Raw genomic sequence first — 25,162 nt, forward strand, 5'->3', positions numbered from 1 at the left:
AGTGTAGTTTCTTCAGATAAGGTTTCCCTGTGGTTGTCAAGTTCGTACTTAAACCTGAGCGTTGTTTAAAAAAATTGATTTAAATGTTTGGGAATACGTCCAGTTCTGGGTTTGGTGGATCTGGTGCGCTGTCACATGCGTGGATTCAATATCCACCCTTAAAATGCAGATATGATGGATCAAGTGGTTTATTTTATGATGATGGAAATAAGCTGCTAATCTCACCAACCACTGACCAGGTAACTGCTGTTTATACAATCGGTTGTTAAACCTTGAAGAGGACATGCATATTTATATATTCCTAAAAGGTTAAATCTTCCTGTGCTGATGTCACAGATTGTATCTTGGAAAGTTTCTCCTTTTACTTCTGATGTAGCTCCAACTACCGACACAATAAGCGAAGGGCCCATACTGTCTGTACGCTATTCTTTAGATTTAAAGCTTATAGCTGTTCAAAGATCAAATCATGAGGTTCAGTTTTGGGTCAGAGAAACTGGGGAGACTTTTAGTCAAAGGTCAAAGTCTGAGTCAGATAGCATATTGGGATTCTTTTGGACCGATTGCGCGGTTTGTGATATCGTGTTTGTCAAGACAAGGTACTTGTTAAAAAGTTTCATATTAAGTGAACAAATATTAAACTAGAAATAAGATTTGCTTACTGTTGAGCTGGTAATTTGGTTTGACTTATTAGAGTTGACTTACAGTGGGCTGGACCTTTACACTTACGTGCCAGAGCAAAAATCACTTGCTTTGGTTGAAACAAAGAAAATGAATCTGAGTTGGTATATCTACACACATGAAAGCCGTTTGGTTCTTCTTGCTTCAGGAATGCAATGCAAAAGCTTTACTGGTTTTCAGGTATAACCAACTATAAACTATAAAGCCGTTTATACTATTAACGAATGAACATAAACGAACACTAACACATTCATTTTCTTAAAGAATGAACATGAACAAGAAAACCCGGTCGTTTAATTGTTTGTGTTTGATTGTTTGTTCGGCTAAAGTTAAACGAACGAACACTAGCATCAGATTGTTGTTGTGTCATAGTTGATCATGCAAAGGGGTCAACTGCTATGTTTTTTTATCGATATCAACAGATATTCGGTTTTGCAATATAAGTTCACAGAGACTTACAATCATCTTTGTTTTCGGTTCAGCTTTCTTCTGCAGGGGTAATTCGGTTACCAAGGTTTGAGATGTCAATGGCAAAGTTGGATGCTAACAGTAAGCCTGTTCTTGCTGCTGAAGATGTTCATATTGTCACTGTGTAAGCTATATGTATTATCAATTTTTGACCTTTTAAACGTTGACTTTTTGATACTAATGTTCTGTTGGAATTACAGTTATGGAAGAATATACTGCTTACAAGTTGATAAAGTTGCAATGCTACTGCATTCATACAGGTTTTACCGTGATGCTGTTATCCAACAGGTAACTTGTATTTTTGTTTTGAAAGCAGTTGAAATGAAAACTATTTATTTACCGTGTTCTCTTTCTATTAGGGTTCTCTACCTATATATTCTAGCAAGATAGCTGTGAGTGTGGTTGACAATGTGCTGCTGATTCATCAAGCGGATGCAAAAGTTATCCTGTTATACGATATATTTGCCGACTCACGTACACCTGTATCGGCTCCACTTCCTCTTTTGATAAGGGGCGCGCCAAGTAGGACAAATGCACAAAGTTCAGAAGCAACACTGACAATTAATGCGACAGCTAATCTATATGGTGATGGCTGGACTTTTCTTGTCCCTGATCTTATATGTGATGTTGCCAATGGATTTTTGTGGAAAATAAGCTTAGATTTGGAGGTAAGTTTGGTGGCTGCTTTTCTATATTATGTTCACTATGATGGTACATTTTTTTTAATTTATGTTTGTCTCCGAATGATGCAGGCAATTTCTGCAAGTAACTCAGAAGTGCCAGCTGTCCTAGAGTTCTTGCAGCGGAGGAAGTTAGACGCAAAGAAAGTAAGTATTTCAGTGCTCCCCGAATCAGTCTGGAGGTGCCACCTGTCCATTAAGAGTTAGTTTAGAAGTGGCGATTTTGACCCGTTTATCAGGAAAATCAGAAAAGTTAGCTTAATAGGAATCGAGTCAAATGAGTCAAAAAGTTTCTCAAAAGTGTATTGTAAGTGCATGAAAACGTCATAAACCTTTTTTTAAATTAGATTAGCATAAAAAAAACAAATATATAAAGATAAATTGAATCAATATAATGCTAAACTTGTTTTAGTAACTTTCGGACAATGAGATTTTTATTTATATTAAATCTTTTTCTAAACAATTAGTGTCAATGGGTAAACAGTTGTCAAAAGTGTATTTATAAGTTATAACGCATATGCTGCTGCCTAAACAATGTTTTTATTTATTATTTTTTTATTTTTTAAATTAGATTATCGGTTAAATGATATGTGATGCTTTTCAAAATTTCATCTTTTTCTTACATTTTCAGGCTAAGCATTTATGTTTGGAACTAACTCGCTCTGTCATCATTGAGCGAAGACCTCTACCTATGGTTTTCCGAGCCATAGACGTATTACTCAAATCCTTTGCATATTCACTTAAAACCGGAAGTTATTTGAAGGGAGGGAATCCAGAGAAAACCACAGTTTCCAATATACCAGAAAACAGTGAATCTGGTAAATCTGTCAAAAATGAATCTGCAAGTGGAGTTGAACACAATTCTGGCTTCTCAATGTCAGACTCTGAGGATAATAATGATAATGTCAGGAAAGCGAAAGCCAAATCTGTTGACATTAATTCTTCTAGTGGAAACACAGAAGAAGGTTCTAGAAGTGGAGACCATTCGGTTAACCAACCACTGAATGCTAATGCTTCTGAACAACAAGAGTCTCAACTTACTTCAGCTGCCATTCCACCTGATGAGCTGTACAATTTTGTTTTCGCCACAGTAGAGGAAGAGATGATTTCAGATGGTTCTTATTTGTTTGCCATTATCGTAGAGTTCATAAGAAGGTAATACTTTTATCGTCTTTTGCTCTTTTTAGTATGAAAGGGTATTTTGGTCAATGGTCCTTTTATAAAACTTAACAAAAAGTTAACCTTAATTCACTCCAAGGACCATTTGTGTAACGTTTGAGTGAACAGTAGACTACCGGTATTATTTTGAAAAAGTTGGGACTAAACATGCAATGTGGACAAACCACGGGGACCTTCTATGTAATTATAAGTGTCTACTTTTGCAGTGCCAACTTGGATAAAATAAAACTGAACCAGAACATCTATGTGCTAGCAGTGCAGTTGCTTGCCAAGAATGAACGTTATGCTGAACTCGGATTGTTTATTATGAATAAGGTATGAAATTTTTATGCGCTTTAATAGTCTAGTTTGTAAGTATACGTTCATATTTAAAATAAAACAATATACATATTTTGTAGATAATTGAGCCCTCGAAAGAGGTTGCTCTTCAACTGCTGGAGACGGGCCGTCAAAACATCCAAACAAGAAAGTTGGGACTGGATATGATGAGGCAGCTCATGCTTCATCACGACTATATTGTGTTACTTGTACAAGACGGATGTTATCTTGAAGCTTTGCGTTTTGCACGAAAAAATAAGGTTATAATTTGTGACTTATTTGGTATATTGGTTTTTATTAATCCCAACTATTGTCTTTTGGTCACAAATGGTCCCAACTAATGAATTGGCTACTGACGGTCCCAACTTTTAACGTATTTGTTCCTAATGGTCCGCGACTAACAGAATCCTAACGCCGTTAGTTTCGGGTCGTCGGAAAAACGTTTTTGACCGGAAAAGTCAATTTTTTTTTGCCGGAAAACACCACCTGAACACCGCAACCACCACCAATTGACTCACCGCCAACCAACTACCACCACTTGTGCACCATCAACCGATTCCGACGATGGTTCTAGGGTTTCCGGCGATCTCAGTAATTGAGGCTTTTACTAGAAAAAGGTTCCTAAAGGTCCGATAAAAAGTTACCAAGACGTTGGGACGAAAATGCTGAGTTTTCTGGAAAAAATATGAGTTTTCTGGCCAAAAACGTTTTTTCCGACGACCTGAAACTAACGGCGTTAGGATTCTGTTAGTCGCGGACCGTTAGGAACAATTACGTTAAAAGTTGGGACCGTCAGCAGCCAATTCGTTAGTTGGGACCGGTAGTGACCAAAAGGCGATAGTTGGGATTAATAAAACCCAATATACTTATTTATTTTTCATAAATTTTTAATCAGAATTTACTTGTTTTGACTTCTTACCTAACTTGTGTGACCGGTACATTTTGTTAATGAATCAGGTTACTACTGTGAGGCCGTCACTGTTTCTAGAAGCAGCGTATGCATCAAATGACCCACAACAACTAGCTGCGGTTCTTAGATTCTTTCGTGACTTCATACCAGGTTTTGCAACGACTTCAGAACACAGTACTTTCATTCGCGTGCTTGCTGATATGACGCCTTCAGTTATCGCATGACGTTTTTCATGAACATGTTTCACATGTAGCTGTTTTTATGGATTTCTGAAACTGAAGATTAAAGACTAGTAACTTTGATCCTTTGTTTTAATTTTTCTTTTTGTAGAATATTTTTTTATGAGTATACAAATAATTTTGTGGGTGATTCATGTATACTGTTATCTGTAAGATATAGACGACAAAAGAGCGACCCGCTGGGTTGGTTAGATCTCGCGAGACCTGCCAAAACAGTTTGGTTTCGATGGTTTGAAATAGTTTTGGTTGGTTTTTTAAGGAAAATTGGTTTTAAATAATCCCAACTATCACCTATTGGCAAATAACATGCTTAACTTTGTACTTGGCTGGTGACGGTCCTAACTAAAGGGATATTTGTTTTTAACAGGCTGCGCCTAACAGATGTTAACCCCGTTAGTGATTTGCTGACGTTGACCTTCTCCGGCCGGAAACCTGCAACTCGCCTCCATTCTTCTTAATATCATTACACCGTCTCTCTCTCTATCTTTCCCCTCATACGAAACCTAACCGACGTGTCGCTGTTGTTGTCTCCGGCGAAGTCCACCCTCGTCAATCTTGCGTCATTCGAGGTAATTGACACTTTATTTGACTCGTTTTGACCCCCGTAACAAGAGCCTATGCTTATTTTGTAGATCGTGTAACATTGATTTCGAATTTTTGAAAATAAGATCAGGTTTGGTATCTAGGGATTGGCCATGGAAGAAGATGTCATGTACTTCATTTTCAAATTTCCGATGTGTTTTGAAGAGGGAGGGAGACAGTGTGATGATATTAGGGAGAATGCAGGCGAGTTGCAGGTTTCCGGCCAGAGAAGAAGGTCAACGTCAGCAAATCACTAACGGGGTTAACATCCGTTAGTCGCGGCCCGTTAAAAACAAATACCCCTTTAGTTAGGACCACCACCAGCCAAGTGCAAAGTTGGGCCTGTCATTTGCCAATAGGTAATAATTGGGATTATTTAAAACCAATTTTCCTTTTTTTAATCATTAAATTGTTTAAAATGGTTGCAATGATTCATAATATAATGCATATACATAAATACATAAACTACCAAAACAGAACAGTTAAATCATAAACTGGTTTAATAACCGGTCAATTTTACCTTGATTTGGACGATTTAGATTAACGGTTTATAAAACCTCTAAGATTGTGTTGTAGATGATGGTTATTAATCAAAAGTAATGTCATGTCACTGACATAGGCAGAGGGGCAGTCATTAACTAAACCATTAAACATGTGTAATGGTTTAACTAAGTTGATTATTGTTTACTCTTGTTTTTTTAAAAAAAAAATACTAAGAGTCAAGCAGTTTAATTGACTAAAATTGGACGTGACCCCACTTCTTTCCACCTTAGCGACGTCACCAGACTAGCGCCCAAAGGGGCTTGACAAGGAGACACCATTTGGCGCATGCCTCTTTCTTTTGTGTAATGGTTTTGATGGTTAAAATGGACGAGGTGGTAGGGAGTGGGATGCCATCACATCTCCACAACATAAGGTCTAGTTGTAGTAGTATTTGTGCACCTAAACTAGCGATATAAATTAAAAATTATTGAAAATAGTTAGTTATATAAAATATTGTTCTTGGGCCATACGAAATTATAGTGTGCTTCGTGTTTATTTTTACTATTATAACTGTTTTTATTAAACTCATGAAAAAATAAGCAGCTAATCTTATCTTAAATATATATAAACGAAACCTTTAAAGCTCTCTTGTTACTCTCTATATTCTCTTAAGCCACCAGATTGCTTTATTTGTAAATTGAAGCTTCTCATGCATTTGATCCAAATTCACGGGTATGGGTCTCACCAAACCTAGATAGCCCTTAAACAGGTTATAACATATCATTAAATTAAAAATTAGTCTCACCAAATATATGATATGCAAATCCTATTTAAATAGAGATACACTGTTTATAATTAAAAAACAGTTTTATAGTAAAAAAAATAAGCGGGTCATGGGTCTCATCAAACGCATATAACTTTTAAATCGGGTTGTAACAACTCATTTATTTGTGAAATTTTTTCATCAATCCCTAAGTATATTATTGACTTTCTTACAATAAATAAAATTAGATTTTAAAAAATATACAAATATTAAAAACAAATAATTTAAAACCATAATACAAAGGGATAAAATCTAGTATGATTATAAAAACTTAAAATGTTCCAAAAAGATGTGATTAGATAAATTGTTGGTGACCTACTTGAGATCATGGCTATAACAAAAGTCAAAATCTAAAATTCAAAGCAAAACGAAATACCATGTTGACCGAGTTTAAATATATTAACTATTTTAATATTTTATAAAAGTAGTTTAGGGCATAATTTTTTATTATGTCAATCTTCAAGTATCCCTTGCTCTTTGATTACTTTTTGTTAGACTTTAATCTAGTCATTGGTCATGAATTATTATCCACATTCTAATTGCGCGTTTACTTAAACATGTCTTAATAAAAATAGACCGGATGTTACGAAACGTGAAATGGAGGGAGCATGACGTGGTGTGTGAGCCACACAAGCAGACCATCACATATGTGCATGAGAGGTGATCCGTGTGAAAAGGCTCACGCTTATAAGCGATGCTGAACCAACTATTTTTCTTATCGTTGAAGTTAAATGTTTAAGTAATACATATTAATTGTACTATAATAAAAGGACGAGTGAGTCCACAAAACCACGATTCGTGAATTAGAGTCAACAAGGCAGTCTATCTAATTTAAGTTGCTGATTACCCTTAATTAGATGTTCACACTTCTTTTTACGGTCAACAAAAATTAGTTGTACTAAATAAATTTGAGTATTTTTCTTAATCGATGATCCCACTAATTATTCTTTTAATATTTGCATCAGCTGCGTCATTTCTTCAATACTTTCTCTTATTATTATTACTAAATCACATCTACACTGATTCTTATTACTGTTAAATAAATTCTCTGTAGCTGCTACATTGTTTTTCTCATCTACATTTTTATTTATTTCGCTTATCTTTTGGTCCATCGATATATCTTACGGTTCATTTGATAGTGTTTCAAGGCAAGTCAAGCGTGGAACGCTAAAATCAATATGGACGGTACACTTAACCTCCCTTCTCAGGCTGGCTTAGGGGTGAGCATCTCACAGGTCATACCCGCCAAACCTGTGTACCCGACACACCAAGCTAGTTTAACCGACCCAGGTTAAAAACTGTGTAAGGGTTCCGGGTTTGAAAATCATGGCTAAATGGGTTTCGGCCTGGGTCATTTCTATACTCGTTTGACATGTTATACACGACAACCCGTGAAGTTTAAAAGGCAACCAAATTCTTAGAAAGTCACATACTTGATTACCCTTGATTCTTGAAACACACAATCGTCTGAACAACTTTTCAAAACCCTAGATATTTCTAAACCACTAAACACGTTATAATATAAACCTACTAGAGTTGGAGACTTAAACTAGACGACTATTTAATCTTCAACTTCAACCTAAGTTCAAACATCCAAGATCCAGCTGTTTATTCTTCATCATCAATCTACCTAATCCAATGTCTAACTCATTACGGATAAATGTGTGTGCTTTCAAACGGGCCATTATCGTATGCAAGTGTGTGCATGTGTTTTGGATGAATGTTTTTGAATCTATGGTCTATAAACTTGCAAACCGGTCCAAAACCCACTTTAAACCGTACCGGTCCATATATAAATGGTTCGGTTCCAGGTTTGAAAACCCTGTCTAAACGGTTTCGGTTCCTGTCCGGGTTCATCCAGATTGTACCTATTGCACACCCCTAGGCTGACTCCCCCGCGTATCGTGGGTAGTGCCGAACCTATTAAAACATTACTAAATATATAAAAATTTTATTGATACTTATCTTAAATATATATAAACGAAAGCTTTAAAAGTTCACTGGTTGTTTCCTACGTTCTCTCAAGCCACCAGATTGTTTATTAGTAAATGAAGGCTTCTCATGCACTCGAATTCACGGGTATGGCTCTAACCAAACCCAGATAACCCTTAAACGGGTTATAACATCTTATTATATTAAAAAATTAATCTTATCAAATATTTGATATAAAAATCTTATAAAATAGCAATATACTAAAAATTAATATCCAATTTTCTTAAAAAATTATTTATAATTAAGAATCAATTTTATAGTCAAAAAATAAGTGGGTCATGGGTCTCACCAAACCTAGATAGCTTTTAAACCAGGCTATAACATCTCATTTATTTGTGAAACTCTTTCATTATCAAATTATAAATATATTATTAACTTTCTCACAATAAATAAAATTAAAATCCAAAAAATAAATATAAATATTAGAAACAAATAATGTAAAATAAATCCACGAATGATAAATTATTAATATATAAAATTTTATTAATACTTATAAAAGTATAAAACAACTCGTAAGACACCGAGAATAATAAACTTTTACTAACTTTTATGAAACTCATACATACTTTTTTTGTATTTATCCACTTTATTATTATTATTTTATCTAGTGGTCTGCAAGTCTCTCTGAAAAAGTACGGAAACCAGTCAGACAACACACACACATTACCAGTCTTCATCTCCTCCAATTCAAACCCTAATTTCACGCATTAATCGATTAGGCTTCGTGTTTATAAATAATAATGAAATCAAGGAAATCGAGTTCGAAGTATGCGAACTCACCGGCGTCATCAACGACGTCGTCTTCGAAGCATGTTCCGGAAGCTTCCGTGGATAATAATATGAGTTCGCCGGCTTCGTCGGCGAAGAGCAAGCCGCGGTACTTCCAGCCGGAGATTTCAGAGAGATCCAAGGAGAATGTCACGGTTACGGTCCGGTTTCGGCCGCTCAGGTGATCAAATTAGGTTAATGTGATGTTGTTTGGTTCGTTTTGTGGTTAATATTAAGTTAGGTTAATGTGATGTTATTTGATTCGTTTTGTGGTTAATATTAAGTTAGGTTAATGTTTTCGGTTTAATGTGATAAATTAGGTTAATATTTCTGGTTAAATGTGATGTTATTTGATTCCTTTGTGATTATATTAGATTAGGTTAATATTTCTAGTTAGAATGTCATGGTTACGGTCCGGTTTCGGCCGCTCAGGTGATTGAATTAGGTTAATGTGATGCTATTTGGTTCGTTTTGTGGTTAATGTTAAGTTAGGTTAATGTTTTCGGTTAAATGTGATGTTATTTGATTTGTTTTGTTTTGTGATTAATATTAAGTTAGGTTAATGTTTTTGGTTATATGTGATTGTATCATGTTATTTGATTCATTTTGTATTAAGTTAGGCTAATGTTTTCGGTTAAATGTGATGATATTTGATTCCTTTGTGATTAATATTAAGTTAGGTTAATGTTCTCGGTTTAATGTTATAAATAAGGTTAATAGTTCTGGTTAAATGTGATATTATTTGATTCGTTTTGTGGTTGATATTAAGTTAGGTTGATGTTTTCGGTTAAATGTGATATTATCATGTTATTTGATTCATTTTGTGATTAATATTAAGTTAGGTTAAAGTTTCTGTTAAGTGTGATGTTATCGTATTATTTGATTTATTTTATGATTAATATTAAGTTAGCTTAATATTTTCTGGTTAAATGTGATGTTGTTTGATTCGTTTTGTGGTTAATGTTAAGTTAGGTTAATGTTTTCGGTTTAATGTGATGTTATTGGATTTGTTTTGTGATTAGTGCTAAGTTAGGTTAATATTTTTGGTTAAACGCGATGTTATTTGATTTGTTTTGTGATTAATGTTAGCTTAGGTTAATGTTTTCAGTTAAATGTGATATTATTTCAGTTAGAAGCAACTTTAATTTTGTTTCTGATAGTCCGAGGGAAATACGGCAAGGGGAGGAGATTGCATGGTATGCGGATGGAGAAACGATTGTGCGGAACGAGCATAACCCTTCAATAGCTTATGCATACGGTATGGTACCTTATTGGCTGATGGTGAAGATATTTGTATTTATTGTATTCAGTTAGCTAAGTGAAACTGCAGAAATTTGTGTTTTAGGACCCGGATTATAAGGCTAAACACCACTCTATAACTGATATGAGTGTATGAGAGAGTGGAGAACAAATTAAGAAAGTAAAGATGAGTTAAACTGAGTAGTTAAAGAACATAGAAGAGATACGAAATTGTATGTTGAAATTATGACTTGAGTTTGATACTGTTGTTTGGCGTTTTGAGGCTCCAAAATTCTACAGAAAACAGTTGTGTTTTTCTGGATACTGTAGAGTTACTCGAGAAGTCATAACACTGGCCTGAACTTTTGAGTTTTCTAGTTTACGTAGAGTATTTAAAAGAAGCCATATATAAGCAATTAAGCATCCCTTACCATACCTTAGTGGTCAAGTTGGAAGTGAAGAACATGAATATCTCTACAAATAGTTAAGAATAATATGGGCATGTGGATATGAGGTTTTTTTTATCACAAGCCAGAATAGAGATTGAAGGTGTACTATTGTAGATTTTTTTATAGATTTGTATGAATCTGAATAGTGGTTTTGACTTTTGACCATGTTAGTTGGGCCCAAGCCACTATCTCCATGAATCAGTATGCCTTGTTTAAGTATGAGTAGTGGTTTTTTTTAATCTAAGTCAATATTCTTGCTGTATCTCAGTATTATGTGCCGATCCAGCGACGAGCTATTGTAAGAGTAGAGGGCTCGCTAGTTCATGATTAAACTCATTTGATCACCCTCAGCAATCAGAACTGTTATGATTCCTAAAGATGGGTCTTGGCTCATCTTTTAGTCCTATATAAAATCCTAAATGAAGGAAGATGCTTTTGTTAGCCTTTTGTTATTTTATCTTAGTTTTAGCTTTCAGCATGCTATGTGTAGGTAGATTAGGTTGATTTTTTTATAGATCCAAATTTGGTGTATTTTACACTATCTTTATATAAGCTTTCACTTCAACATTACAAAAATTTCTATTATAGATGGTTCCTATGAAATTGAATATATTTAAGGTTTGAATATCTTGATTGACATTGTGAATCTCATACTTTTTCATGTATAGACCGGGTGTTTGGGCCTACCACAACAACACGACATGTATACGATATTGCAGCCCATCATGTTGTTGGTGGCGCTATGGAAGGCGTTAACGGTATGTAATTTTGATACTTTATACAGTTTTATTGTTCTAAGTAGTCAAAGGTATGAGAGTAAGTTCACTGTTTGCCATATATCTATAACTTAAGCAGTATTAGACCAGTAGTTTTCGAATCTTTGTTACCAGTTCACTGTATATGTCTGCATTACCTCACGTAAATATTCTTTGACCTATTTCAATGTCAGGGACTATCTTTGCGTATGGTGTTACAAGTAGTGGAAAGACTCACACCATGCATGTAAGTGCCCTTTTTTCTATTCTTTTAATGCTTGTTATTATAAGCTTCAGGTTTGCAGTGTCGGTTCCTAACGTCTTAAGTCTCAACTTCCATAGGCCACGTGAATAAATTAACCTTAAAGCCGTTATGATCTTTGTGTGTATTGCATTCTGATGTGTCTGTTTTGATTATTCTTTTTCATATACACAAATCAGGGCTATCAGAGGTCTCCCGGAATAATACCATTGGCAGTAAAAGATGTTTTCAGTATAATTCAAGAGGTACGTATCGCTAAACTTTTGATACATATATGCAAGTTGTACTTGTTTTAAGAGGAATATCTGATAATTTTTGCATATTTTCAGACCCCAAGCCGTGAATTTCTTCTTCGTGTCTCATATTTGGAAATTTATAACGAGGTAGGCTTCTGAACAATCAATTCTGGCGCTCACTGCTTCTACTTGTTAAATAAACCTGATCTTTATATTTTCTTTTCTAATAATGGGTCAGTCCTACATTTGCCACTATCTTTATCTGCTTTAAATGCCTATATATGTGTTGATTATCAGTTTTTTTTTCTTTTTTCTTTTTCTTTTTTTTTTACCACAGGTTCTTTTTGCTTCATGCATTTTACTTGTAGTCCTTCATGTATCAACTTGTATTTTCACTATACTATGTAGTGGTTTCTTTCTAGTTTGTTTAGTGTTGAATGTAATTTGCCTTTTACTATTGTATACACCCTTTGGAACAACCCTGGTGCTAGTTTTCCTTAGGCATATATGCAGATGCATTAGACTCTTATTATATAATGCTGCAATCTTAATTTTTTCTGTTTTCTTCAGGTTGTTAATGACTTGCTGAATCCAGCAGGGCAAAATTTAAGAATAAGGGAGGATAGTCAGGTAATTTTGCATATCACTCTGATACTTGCTTTCTCATTTTGTCTCCATGTTTTCTTCAATGACATTCGAGATTAAGTCATCAGCTTAGTAATATTTTTCACCAAAGCAAAATTGCTTCAAAGTTGGGAAGCTTTATTTTATTGGCATATAGAACTGCAAATCATAATCACATCACTCGTCAAACTTGGATGTTGGACCTGAATACCTGATGAATTTGATCTCTTACCATACATTACCAATATTATAGTATACTGTTCGACCATTATTCTAGATCCCATGTTAATGCCCTTATTTAATTAGAAACTTTTCTTTGTCTTGAAAGCTTTCTGGTTTATATCCGTAGACCTTAACAATTCTGAATGACTAAATGAGAATTATGCGATAATTATTGCTTGTAGGGAACCTTTGTTGAAGGTGTTAAGGAGGAAGTTGTGCTATCTCCTGCCCATGCTCTTTCCCTTATTGCAGCTGGAGAAGGTTTGTATAATTGTTCTATACTTGTTCATTTAAGGCTCTTACATCCCAGATGCTAGGTTATTTAAAAAGATTTTTTTTTCTGGACTAATATCAGTGGTATAATATCTTATGAGGCAGTTTCTACCCCAAAGTTAATTAACAATTTGTTATTTGATCCTTTCACTTTTTGAGTGTTACTAATCTTCCATTCTTTTGTTCTTTGTTATAACAGAACACAGGCATGTTGGTTCGACAAACTTCAACTTGCTCAGCAGCAGAAGTCACACAATATTTACATTGGTAACCTTCTGGATTAGCTTGGATAATTCTCTATCTTTAATGTTGATAGAAGTTTCTGTTTGCACATAACAATAAATTGAACATGGTATACACTGCGTGATGCATAGTGATTAGTGACTAAGGTCTAAGGCATTAATTCAGTAAACGTCTATAATAGAAATTTTTTATCAGAATGCTTCTTAGGTGATGTAGGTATACGCTTTAGACTTTAGTGATAAGTAACATGAAGTTGCAACAGTTGTGATTAATTAGTAGTTTGCACTTTGCATGTGCATACACATGCATATGAGACCGACCCTCATTTCACAATAAACTAAAATGACTAAAATGCCGATATTTTATGACTGAGGCTCTCTTTTTTATGTAAACACTCACCAGTACTTGATCTTGTATTATCTTTGTTACTGTTATCATTTTGTTTATTCATGCCTTCTGTTTCTCTGGGTTAGTTATTTGTTAATATTATGTTACTTCTCTACTTTCTAACAGACAATAGAGAGTAGCCCGTGTGGTGAATATGGTGATGACGGGGATGTTAACTTGTCACAGTTGGTATGCTTTTGAACCCATCTTTCATTTTCTTATTCTGTTTTATCAATGCTAACTTGTCACAGTTGGTATGATTTTATCAACAGTTCTTTTTGCATAAATTGTTTAAAAATAACTAGCTTGTTGATTATTGTTATAAAAGTACTGTCACTTGCTTATATCATATTAGTTATAATCATTCTTTATTTCACCTTCTATTGCAGAACCTCATAGATCTTGCAGGCTCTGAGAGCTCTAAAGCTGAGACAGTTGGTGTTCGTCGAAAAGAAGGATCTTATATAAATAAAAGTCTTCTAACACTTGGAACTGTGAGGCCTCAATAATTGCCATTAGTGTATCAGTGTAATAGTTTGCTATTTTGTATTCATAGTTGGATATCTTTAGAGTTTGCTTACTTGAAATTGGCACAGGTTATATCCAAATTGACAGATGCAAGAGCAGGTCATATTCCTTACAGGGACTCAAAATTGACTAGGATTCTCCAATCTTCATTAAGTGGCCATGGACGAGTTTCTGTAAGTTGTATATAAGTTTCAAATTAATCAGGTTTTACTGTTATAGGAATCACTGCTCCTTTTAGCCATAATACTGTGCTTATTTGCATTCTTTTTAGCTTATTTGCACTGTCACTCCGTCATCAAGCAATTCAGAGGAGACACATAACACATTAAAGTTTGCCCACCATGCAAAACACATTGAAATTCAGGCTGCACAAAATAGGGTATAGACACTAAACATTTAAACCTTTAGTTCCTCAAAAGTTATCTTCTGTACAGTATATTAAAGCAGGCCTATCTTTTTTGCAGATCATTGATGAGAAATCCCTTATAAAGAAATACCAAAATGAAATTCGATTACTGAAGGAGGAGCTAGAACAGTTAAAAAGTGGCATTGTTGTGGTTCCTCAGTTTAATGATAATAATGGAGGAGAGGACATTTTTCTTCTTAAACAAAAGGTACTTTCTTCAATCCTAATATTTCTTTAAACCACATGCTTTGTTCTGAAATAATGAAAGCCATGAAATATTCCAAAATTGTATTTTTTGTAAGCTGTTTATTATTATTATTATTTATCTAGTTTATTTTGGTTATCTGTGATGTTTAAAGCTTGAAGATGGTCAAATGAAGCTGCAATCAAGATTGGAGCAAGAAGAAGAAGCCAAAGCTGCTTTGTTAAGCCGGATACAAAGGTTGACCAAATTAATCCTAGTTTCCACCAAATCTTCGCCCTCATCTAGACTTCCACCTCATCAGCCAACTTTAAGAAGAAGGCATTCTTTTGGAGAAGAAGAGGTAACCTTAGTGCAGTAATTATGATTACAAAAACAATATTATTACGATAACAATCTGGATTTTGAATAAAAAGATTTAGGAATGTATCATTGAATAGCCTTTGAGCAACTTTGAACCCATATGATCTCTTTCTCGTTTTGCTAAATTTTTGAATTGGCCTGTTTGAGATAAAACACAACCCGAATTGACCAGTTTACAAGCAAATAGTACTTATGAACTGTTTGCTAAACAAACCCTTTTGTTGACCAGCTTGCATATCTACCGCAAAGGAAACGTGATTTAATCGTGGATGATGAAAACTCTGAGCTGTATGTTTCTCTTGATGGAAGTGTGGAAAATAATAACGATGCACTGAAGGAAGATAAGAAGTCAAAAAAGCCCGGTTTACTTAATTGGTTGAAACCACGAGTAAGTATATTATAAGTCAATCTTGCTTTGACTATTATTATATTATAATTGCAATTATATTATAATTGCAAAATTAATATACTTTGATGTATCAAGTATTAGTTCCTAGCCTATAAAAACATGTCTTCTGTAATTCATTAACAATAATTCTTTGGATCTACCTTTTGAGGTTTATTAATAATTTTAAAACTATTGCTTTTACTAGAGACGTGACAGTATCTCTGGAGCTTTGACCAGTGCAAGTGATAAATCAAGTGGGCCCAAATCTATCAGCTCGCCTTCGACTCCTCAAGCAGATAATCCTGCTGAACCGAGACATTCACACTCTTTGCCAACTGATCTGAGATCTGCTGAATTCTCACCGAGGGACCCACAAGATCAAGAACTTAACGAGGATACCTTCCTGCAACAAGGAAGCCCTCTAGTAAGTAATTCTTTTCATTTTTATCAATGTCCATTTCCAGATGTGAGTTAACATTTACAAATTACAATTCTTTCACTTTTGTATGTGATTGACAGATCAGCATAAAAACAATTGACCAAATTGACCTTCTTAAGGAGCAGCAAAAGATATTGTCTGAAGAGATGGCAATTCAATTAAGTGCTCTCAAGCGGTTGTCACCGGATGCTTCAAGAGACTCTGAGAGGGAATTTATTAATGTAATTTGTTACTTAATTCTTTCATCGGTTGTAAGTAGTTGTAACTGTTGTTTAATACTTTCACTGATGTGAATGTTTTTTATAACCTGCAGGTGGAGGTCGCCCGATTGAGTGAACAAATCAAGTTGAAGAATGATGAAATCAAACAACTAGAAGACAAGATTGGTAGTTCTTTTGTGTCATCTTCTCACAAGATGGATGAAGACGAACAAACACATGTAATTTCTAAAACATGAATTCAAGGGTTCAGATTATTATTGTAACAACAATGTTTTTGTTCCCGGCCTTTAAATGTATATTTTTCCATACTAATGCGAAATTCATATCTTATGCAGTCTGTTTCTGAGCTGGAAGCACAACTGAGTGAGAAAACCTTTGAGCTTGAGGTATGTTGTCTTGAAAAATGTGCACACGCACATCATAGGGGTGTTTTGGTAATTTATTGAAATATGTAATTTACAAAACATTATGATTTAATCAAGACTTGTTCTATCTATACTTCCAGGTCAAAGCAGGGGATAATAGAGTACTCCAAGAACAGCTAAACCAAAAGGTAATAACACATCCCGTGCGGTCGTGCCAATATGATTATTTTTCCATATAGCATTTATCATTTTTCTTGCTTATGATTTTGTGAGATTTTATGTTACATCCAGATCGATGAATGCAAAGGATTACAAGAAACAATCGACTCCTTGAAACAGCAACTTTCCGCCACACAGAGTGAATTGGATGCAGAAAAAGATGCCAGAATGATGATGGTTCGTCAATCTCAGGTTCATTTCCATACTTGCAATACTTTCATTTTCAGGTTCTATTTTACGTGTTAAGAGATTAATATAACGCGAATCGGCCCTCAAATATGTTTATGTTATAACAACCCACACCTTTATAATATTTGAATCAACAAAGCAGCATGGAAACTAATATGTGCCATTGACGCATCAAACAGGGACATGAGGTCGAAAAACTGAAAGAAAAAGTAACCGAGTTAACCGAGTCAAATGAGCAATTAGAAGCCCGAAACAAAAAACTAGCAGAAGAAAGCTCATATGCCAAAGGTTTAGCCTCAGCCGCTGCAGTTGAGCTAAAAGCACTATCCGAAGAAGTTACAAAACTAATGAACCACAATGAGAAACTATCCGCTGAGCTGGCGACACACAAAAACTCCCCAAGCCACCACCGTCGACCCACCAAAAACGGGCGTAAAGACAACACATCCTATTCCAAACAAAAAGAACCTGGTCCTACACAATCAGAGTTAAGGAGAGAACTCGCGTTAAGCAGAGAAAGAGAGGCGGCTTACGAAGCCATGCTTTCCGAAAAGGAACAATTTGAATCAGATTTACAGAAAACCGTTGAGGAGTCGAAGCAGAGAGAGGCGTATCTTGAAAACGAGCTGGCGAATATGTGGGTTGTTGTTGCAAAGCTAAGGAAATTACAAGGAAACAATGCTGATGTGTCGGAGTCGAGCCAAGGGGTTGATGGCTTTGAAAGTTACGGCGAAAGAAATGAGTTTATGTAATTTAAAATAGTGGTAGTCTTATGGGTTAGGAATTCGGATTGTGTGGTGTGTAAAGAGGTGTTTTTTTACTTATTGTAGGAGCTTTTAAGTATTGTACAAATTATTTATGTAAAACATATTTGGTGAAACGTTTTGGTTATAATATCTAAAGATTTTTACCGGCTGGTTTCGATGAAAATTTGAGCAGAACTGCGATGTACGAAAATGGCAAACGAACTGGCCGGGATGGTTGAGCTGGCGGGTTTCAATGGTATGACAGTTCGGTTTTGGCGATTCTAGAGGTTTATAACCAACAAAAAGGTAAATTAATAATAATAAATTTTTTCAAAAACATAATTTTGTATTAAACTTTTGAAAACTTTTATCCTTAAAACTGAAAAAATAAAAAAAAAATTGAAAAGGTTTCAAAGTTTTATACCATTAAAAAACAGAATCAAGAAGCAATTTCAAACTGGCCAATTTGGTTGGTTTTGAATTTTTTTAGCGTTTTAGTTTTGAGTTCAGTTCCGCTTGATTCCTCGTTACAACCAGATGCACAACAAATATTGGTCAACATAAACGAAACCTTCAAAAATCTACGATCAAATGAACAAGATAATCTTCAATTTACTTCGCATATGGTGATAATAAGCAACAGCAAAGCTTTATTCGATTGTTACATATTAATTTCAAATAATCAACCCCCCAATTGAAAGTTTAAAACGCCATGGTTCATAATCTACATATCTGTTACCAAACACCAAATCGAATGAAAATGATGATTTAAAATGCTTATTAGAGTGAACTAAACCGATTTTATCTCTTGGCTATATGAACCCTAATCCCCAAAAAGAAGTCCAAAGAAGACAGGTTTGTCATAGCTTGCAGGAAGATATAAAAGCGTTTGGGTTTTTTTTTAGATAAAGAATAGGTTAAAAAAGATCAGTTTGTTGAGGGAGAATAAGTATATTTTTTTTGTTGTAATTTTGAATGTGTTTGGATGGTTGGGTTGGTTGGTTGGTTGGTTGGTTGGTTGGTTGGTTTTATTTTATTGGTGTATGCTATTGGCGGGTCTAGTGCCTTGATGGTTGATACCAGGAGTGTTCAAAAAATACGAATCCGTATCTGAAATGTCAGAAAATTAGGATATCTGAAATATCAGAAAATCCAAATTATCCGAAAATTAGTATATTCGAATTTTTGGATTTGGATTCGGACAGTGATTTTGTAAATTTTCAGATCCAAAATACCTTTTTTAATTATTAAATAATAAATATTATTTATAAATTTCGTATAATTTTTAGATATTTCAGATAATAATACAATTTTTATAATCATTATTTTTTTCCATTCGGATTCAGATAATAAAAATCCACCCCCGAAAGGTCCGAATATCCAAACTTGAACACCCATTTTTGTTGTAATAAAAGAAGTCCAAAACCAAAAGTTACACTCAAACCCCACCATGAAACTCAGACCCACCATCACCAACCTCCAAACCACCATCAACCACCACCAGCAACACCGAACCATCACCAAAGTCCGGCTAAAATGGGTCCCAAACCGGTCACTCGACAACCTAATCTCCATCCACACGGACCTCAAAGCCGCCAGTCTCTTCAAAGACGCCATCATCCACCGCCCATCCCATTTCCTCACCGCCAAAACCCTCTCCGACACCCAAAAACTCCTCGGTCTCACCGTACCCACCCTCCGCTTCATCCGACGCTACCCGACTCTTTTCGACGAATACCCACATCCCAATTACCCTTCTTTACCCTGCTTTAAGCTCACTAACATTGCCATTAACTTGCACAAGCTGGAAACCCAAATTTACCAAAACCAAGAAAATATTATTGTTGAGAAGTTGTGTAGGTTGTTGATGATGAGTAGTGGGAGGCAATTGCCGGTTCGGGCGGTTCATTCGTTGCGGTGGGATTTGGGGTTTCCGTATGATTATGATAAGACCCTTGTTGAGAAATACCCTGGTAAGTTTAGGATTGTGAAGGATGAGAATGGATTAATGTGTTTGAAGCTTGTGAATTGGGTTGAGGAGTTTGCGGTTTCGGAGCTTCAAAAGAGCAATGAAATGAACAACAATGGTAATTTTATGTTTTCCTTTTAACAACTTTACATGGGTGTTTTTCGGGTTTTCGGTTTAGGTTTTTTTTTCCTAGGTTGAGGGTTTTTCGGGTTTGGGTTTTTTTTTTTTTGGGTTTTTAGCCGCGGGAAAGGTGACCTGATAACCGACCCATTTAAAGTTTGACCAAAAGTTTGGGTTGGTCAGGTTGAGGTTATTGGGGTTTAGGTTGTTCGGTTTTCGGGTTTAGAAATAAAATGAAAAAAAAATGATTCATCCGACGTTGCCCGACTCTTTTCGAAGAATACCCGCATCCCAAACACCCTTCTTTATCGTGTTGTAGGCTCACCAACATTGCCATTAACTTGCACAAGCTTGAAACCAGAGTATACTAAACACCAAGAAGATAAGATTGTTGAGAGGTTGTGTAGGTTGTTGTTGATGAGTAGTGGGAGGCAATTGCCGGTTCGGGCGGTTCATTCGTTGCGGTGGGATTTGGGGTTTCCGTATGATTATGATAAGACCCTTGTTGAGAAATACCCTGGTAAGTTTAGGATTGTGAAGGATGAGAATGGATTAATGTGTTTGAAGCTTGTGAATTGGGTTGAGGAGTTTGCGGTTTCGGAGCTTCAAAAGAGCAATGAAATGAACAACAATGGTAATTTTATGTTTTCCTTTTAACAACTTTACATGGGTGTTTTTCGGGTTTTCGGTTTAGGTTTTTTTTTCCTAGGTTGAGGGTTTTTCGGGTTTGGGGTTTTTTTTTTTTGGGTTTTTAGCCGCGGGAAAGGTGACCTGATAACCGACCCATTTAAAGTTTGACCAAAAGTTTGGGTTGGTCAGGTTGAGGTTATTGGGGTTTAGGTTGTTCGGTTTTCGGGTTTAGAAATAAAATGAAAAAAAAATGATTCATCCGACGTTGCCCGACTCTTTTCGAAGAATACCCGCATCCCAAACACCCTTCTTTATCGTGTTGTAGGCTCACCAACATTGCCATTAACTTGCACAAGCTTGAAACCAGAGTATACTAAACACCAAGAAGATAAGATTGTTGAGAGGTTGTGTAGGTTGTTGTTGATGAGTAGTGGGAGGCAATTGCCGGTTCGGGCGGTTCATTCGTTGCGGTGGGATTTGGGGTTTCCGTATGATTATGATAAGACCCTTGTTGAGAAATACCCTGGTAAGTTTAGGATTGTGAAGGATGAGAATGGATTAATGTGTTTGAAGCTTGTGAATTGGGTTGAGGAGTTTGCGGTTTCGGAGCTTCAAAAGAGCAATGAAATGAACAACAATGGTAATTTTATGTTTTCCTTTTAACAACTTTACATGGGTGTTTTTCGGGTTTTCGGTTTAGGTTTTTTTTTCCTAGGTTGAGGGTTTTTCGGGTTTGGGTTTTTTTTTTTTTGGGTTTTTAGCCGCGGAAAGGTGACCTGATAACCGACCCATTTAAAGTTTGACCAAAAGTTTGGGTTGGTCAGGTTGAGGTTATTGGGGTTTAGGTTGTTCGGTTTTCGGGTTTAGAAATAAAATGAAAAAAAAATGATTCATCCGACGTTGCCCGACTCTTTTCGAAGAATACCCGCATCCCAAACACCCTTCTTTATCGTGTTGTAGGCTCACCAACATTGCCATTAACTTGCACAAGCTTGAAACCAGAGTATACTAAACACCAAGAAGATAAGATTGTTGAGAGGTTGTGTAGGTTGTTGTTGATGAGTAGTGGGAGGCAATTGCCGGTTCGGGCGGTTCATTCGTTGCGGTGGGATTTGGGGTTTCCGTATGATTATGATAAGACCCTTGTTGAGAAACACCTTGATAAGTTTAGGATTGTGAAGGATGAGAATGGGTTAATGTGTTTGAAGCTTGTGATTGGGTTGATGAGTTTGCGGTTTCGGAGCTTCAAAAGAGCAATGAATTGAACAACAATGGTACTGGTAACGGAAAATGTCACGCTTACTGGTGTAAATGAGCCAAGCTCGTTTGAACTTACAAGAGCTTGAGTTCGGCTCGTGTGGGGCTCTTTTTCTAAAGCTCGGTTTAGGCTAATTTATTATTTGAATAGTTTATATATGTTTATATTATTGTAAATATTTTGAGGTGAATCTTAAACAAGCCTAAGCTCGGCTAGAGCTCCGCTGTATAAGGTGAAATGAATACATAGAATTCCAAAAGAGGTAAAATTAAAAAAAAAACACGAAGCTGGACAAGTCTAAATGAGCTTCCAATACAAGGCTCAAAGTCGGGTGGGCAAGCGTAAATGAGCTTCCAATACAAGGCTCAAACTCAGGCTCGGTTGTTCAGTTTCGGGTTTTTAAGTAGAATGAAAAAAATGCTTTCTTTTTTATCTTTTCGCAAAATATTATCAAAATTCATCATGCTACTCATATTCCCAGGCATAAACAAACTATAATCCCAAAACTTAATGTTCCAAATACCGAAGGCTCTTAACCGAAACATATCTTCAGGTTTTTTTTTTTTTTTGAGTTTTGGATTTTTCGGGTTGGGTTGTTCGGCTTTTTAGCTAGGAAAATGTGACCTAATAACCGACCCATTTAATGTTCGGGTTGTTCGGGTTTTATGTTGGAAAAAGTGACCCAATAACCAACCCATTAAATGTTCGGGTTGGTCAGGTGCAGGTTTTTCGGGTAGAAATAAATGACAGCCCTGCTTTACACCAATAATTCAAAACTACTTCTTTGCGCAGGCAGTGATGATTATTATAGGAGGTTTACAAGAGGTCAAAGTGCGTTGACTTTTCCGTTAAGTTTTCCAAGAGGTTACGGGTTACAAAAGAAGGTGAAATCATGGATGGACGAGTTTCAAAAACTGCCGTACATATCTGCGTATGAAGATTCAAGTAAAATTGATCCAAACAGTGAGTTAATGGAGAAGAGGATCGTTGGTGTTCTTCATGAGTTATTGAGTTTAACTGTTTACAAGAAGACCAAAAGGAATTATTTAAGGAACTTGACTGATGATACAATATGCCATTCAGGTAGGCTTGTAAGCAAAGCTAACGTTTAGTGGACCGTTAAGTTCATTATTTACGTTTGTTTAAGTTGTTCATTAACGTTTTAGTTTAATTTTTTTTTAGGTCCATTACAATATAGTCTAGTTTTAATGACTTTTAATCCCAACACACAGTGGCGAAGCTTGGACTAAGACACCCCGGGGGGGGGACTCAAAATGTATACAAAATTTCACAAACGAAGGGGGCCGTGCTCAAATTTTCGGCCGAAAACGGCCAAATTTACACTACGTATAAAAAATTGCCGAAAATGACTAGATTTACACTACATATAAAAAATTTCGGCCGAAATTGGCTAAATTTTAAACTACGTATAAAAAGTTTCGGCCGAAAAAGGCTAAATTTACACTACGTATAAAAAATTTCGGACGAAAACGGGTAAATTTACACTATTGCGTAAAAAAACAGGAGGGGGGGGGGGCATAGCCACTCGGGGCCCTAAGCAACCTTCACCATTGCCAACACATTGTTGTTCATATTTACTGTTTTAGCTCAGTTATGTTCGTCCATTAATGCTCAATTACGCCATTTACGATCATCGACCGTCTGTTTATGCTGTTAACAAACAGACATAGACGACCACGTTTGTTTTATTAACGAACAGGTAAATCTCGTTCGTTTAAATTCGCGTTCGATTGTTTGTTCAGTTAAGTTAAAACAAACAAACTCGAACATGCTTTGTTCGTCTGCGTTCGGTTTGTAAGTCTGCATTCAGGCTGTTAAGTATCTAAATTATTATTAGTCATTATTATTTATCGGTGTTTAGTTGTCTTTAGCCCACGGGGTCGTTATAGGCTTGTTTAGTGTTTATGGTTTCTTATAAATTACAGGTTCCCCTTCATTGTAAACGCATCGTTCAAATATTAATTCCCCGTCTCTTTACACAGGTTTACACGAATATTTACGCGGTATCCCGGGATCTTTTACCTTTCATTGAAATGCAAGACAACATCCGTGGCGCTAAAAGAAGGTTATAACAAGGGGAAATTAGTGAACCCTTGCGAAATTGCAAAGTATAGAGGCAAGTTTCATCATGTCATGAGGACCGGATTGGTTTACCAGAAGAAAGGGTTGGAAATGTTGCCTGAGTTAGACAAACTGGTTGAAGAGACTCGATTGGGATCGACGGACAAGATGACGCCGCAGAGGACGAAGAGGTAGTATCGAGTGGCGAATGGGTTGACCGAGTTGACCATGAAGATGGAGATTCGGAGTTTGATGGCGTTTCTGATCAAGATTAGCGTTAGAAGATTGCGATCGCATACATAGAGAGGTAACTTATTCTAGAGCGGCTTTCGATAACAATAGTTGTATCATTTTTGTTTTTTAAATGCTTAACCATTAACCATTAAATTGCATACGTCATTTTTGTTGCATGTTTAACTAAACGTATCATTTACTTCAACGCTTAGCATGGATATGTTCGACAAGTGGACATGACACATTTAACTCGTCTAATGAGTAAGCCACTTGATTAGCTTATTGAATCAAATCAGCTAAGAATTTTGCTAATAACGCTTTCTCGTTAAAAAACTGTAGACATCCGGTCTTGCCAGTGTCATTCGGAAGGTCAAAGTTGACCACATCATGAAAAACGTGTGGGATATTCAGACTGCGTGCTGCGACATCCGTCGTTACAAGGTGTTATGCCGGTCTTGAATGATCTCATTTTAACTTACCGGTAGCAGGGAACCCGTTGCTATACAGCCGATTTTCAAGTGAATTGGCTTCTTTGTCTGAAGAATCAACCATTTACAAGATTTTAAATTTGACTCGTAGATTATGTTCCCAGCAGATATGGCAAAATGGACGGGTTGGATAACCGGTCAAAACGGGCACTTCTTGTTTACGAATGTGTCATGTTTACCCAGAATGCTCTGTGTCCAATATTTTTTTTTTTAATCTTTTTGAACAAATATTGTGTCAAATATTTATGGTTATCCACTTATAAAATCTGGTTTGAGAATATTAAAAAAAAAAAAAGATCTGGGTAAGACAATATTTAAAAGGCAATTCCTAAGACAATAAGAACATACGCGCCGTGTAGGGTTGGGTTAAACGGGTTCAGGTCGTTAACAGGTCGACACCACTCTAGACTTGAAAGAAATAAAAAAATCAAATCATAAATCCAACCCACCAATTCCTTTACATTCCTTAACATGCCGCCAATGTTTTCATAACCAGATCGGATAG

The 25,162-nt window shown here is 35.8% G+C and overlaps 2 protein-coding genes and 1 pseudogene across 3 annotated transcripts; all 3 read left to right on the forward strand.

Annotated features, from left to right (window-relative positions):
- Positions 1-83: 83 nt before the first annotated feature.
- On the forward strand, positions 84-4,527 carry LOC143573029 (uncharacterized). Its single transcript, XM_077058020.1, has 11 exons — positions 84-239; positions 337-596; positions 705-858; positions 1,161-1,270; positions 1,347-1,434; positions 1,506-1,814; positions 1,899-1,973; positions 2,458-2,981; positions 3,212-3,320; positions 3,404-3,583; positions 4,281-4,527. The coding sequence occupies exons 1-11, from the start codon at positions 84-86 to the stop codon at positions 4,455-4,457; spliced, it is 2,142 nt and encodes a 713-aa protein (XP_076914135.1). The 3' UTR covers positions 4,458-4,527.
- Positions 4,528-9,092: 4,565 nt separating this feature from the next.
- LOC143573026 (kinesin-like protein KIN-7K, chloroplastic) lies at positions 9,093-17,882 on the forward strand. The gene is made up of 23 exons (XM_077058017.1): positions 9,093-9,301; positions 10,281-10,378; positions 11,477-11,566; positions 11,758-11,810; positions 12,005-12,070; positions 12,155-12,208; positions 12,632-12,691; positions 13,090-13,168; positions 13,380-13,447; positions 13,937-13,999; positions 14,200-14,304; positions 14,407-14,511; positions 14,610-14,717; positions 14,803-14,952; positions 15,104-15,289; positions 15,539-15,697; positions 15,903-16,121; positions 16,217-16,357; positions 16,450-16,575; positions 16,693-16,743; positions 16,863-16,910; positions 17,014-17,133; positions 17,310-17,882. Exons 1-23 carry the CDS (start codon positions 9,093-9,095, stop codon positions 17,880-17,882), a joined length of 2,931 nt encoding a protein of 976 aa, XP_076914132.1.
- Positions 17,883-19,326: 1,444 nt separating this feature from the next.
- Positions 19,327-24,210, forward strand: LOC143573023 (protein WHAT'S THIS FACTOR 9, mitochondrial-like; annotated as a pseudogene). Its single transcript, XR_013142354.1, has 3 exons — positions 19,327-19,963; positions 22,646-22,936; positions 23,857-24,210. The product of XR_013142354.1 is annotated as a protein WHAT'S THIS FACTOR 9, mitochondrial-like (transcript).
- Positions 24,211-25,162: the final 952 nt, after the last annotated feature.

This window comes from Bidens hawaiensis, unplaced genomic scaffold (assembly GCF_021521415.1).
Source record: "Bidens hawaiensis isolate Kalapana, Puna unplaced genomic scaffold, B.hawaiensis_p1.1 tig00026186_1, whole genome shotgun sequence".
NCBI classification, from domain to species: Eukaryota; Viridiplantae; Streptophyta; class Magnoliopsida; order Asterales; family Asteraceae; genus Bidens; species Bidens hawaiensis.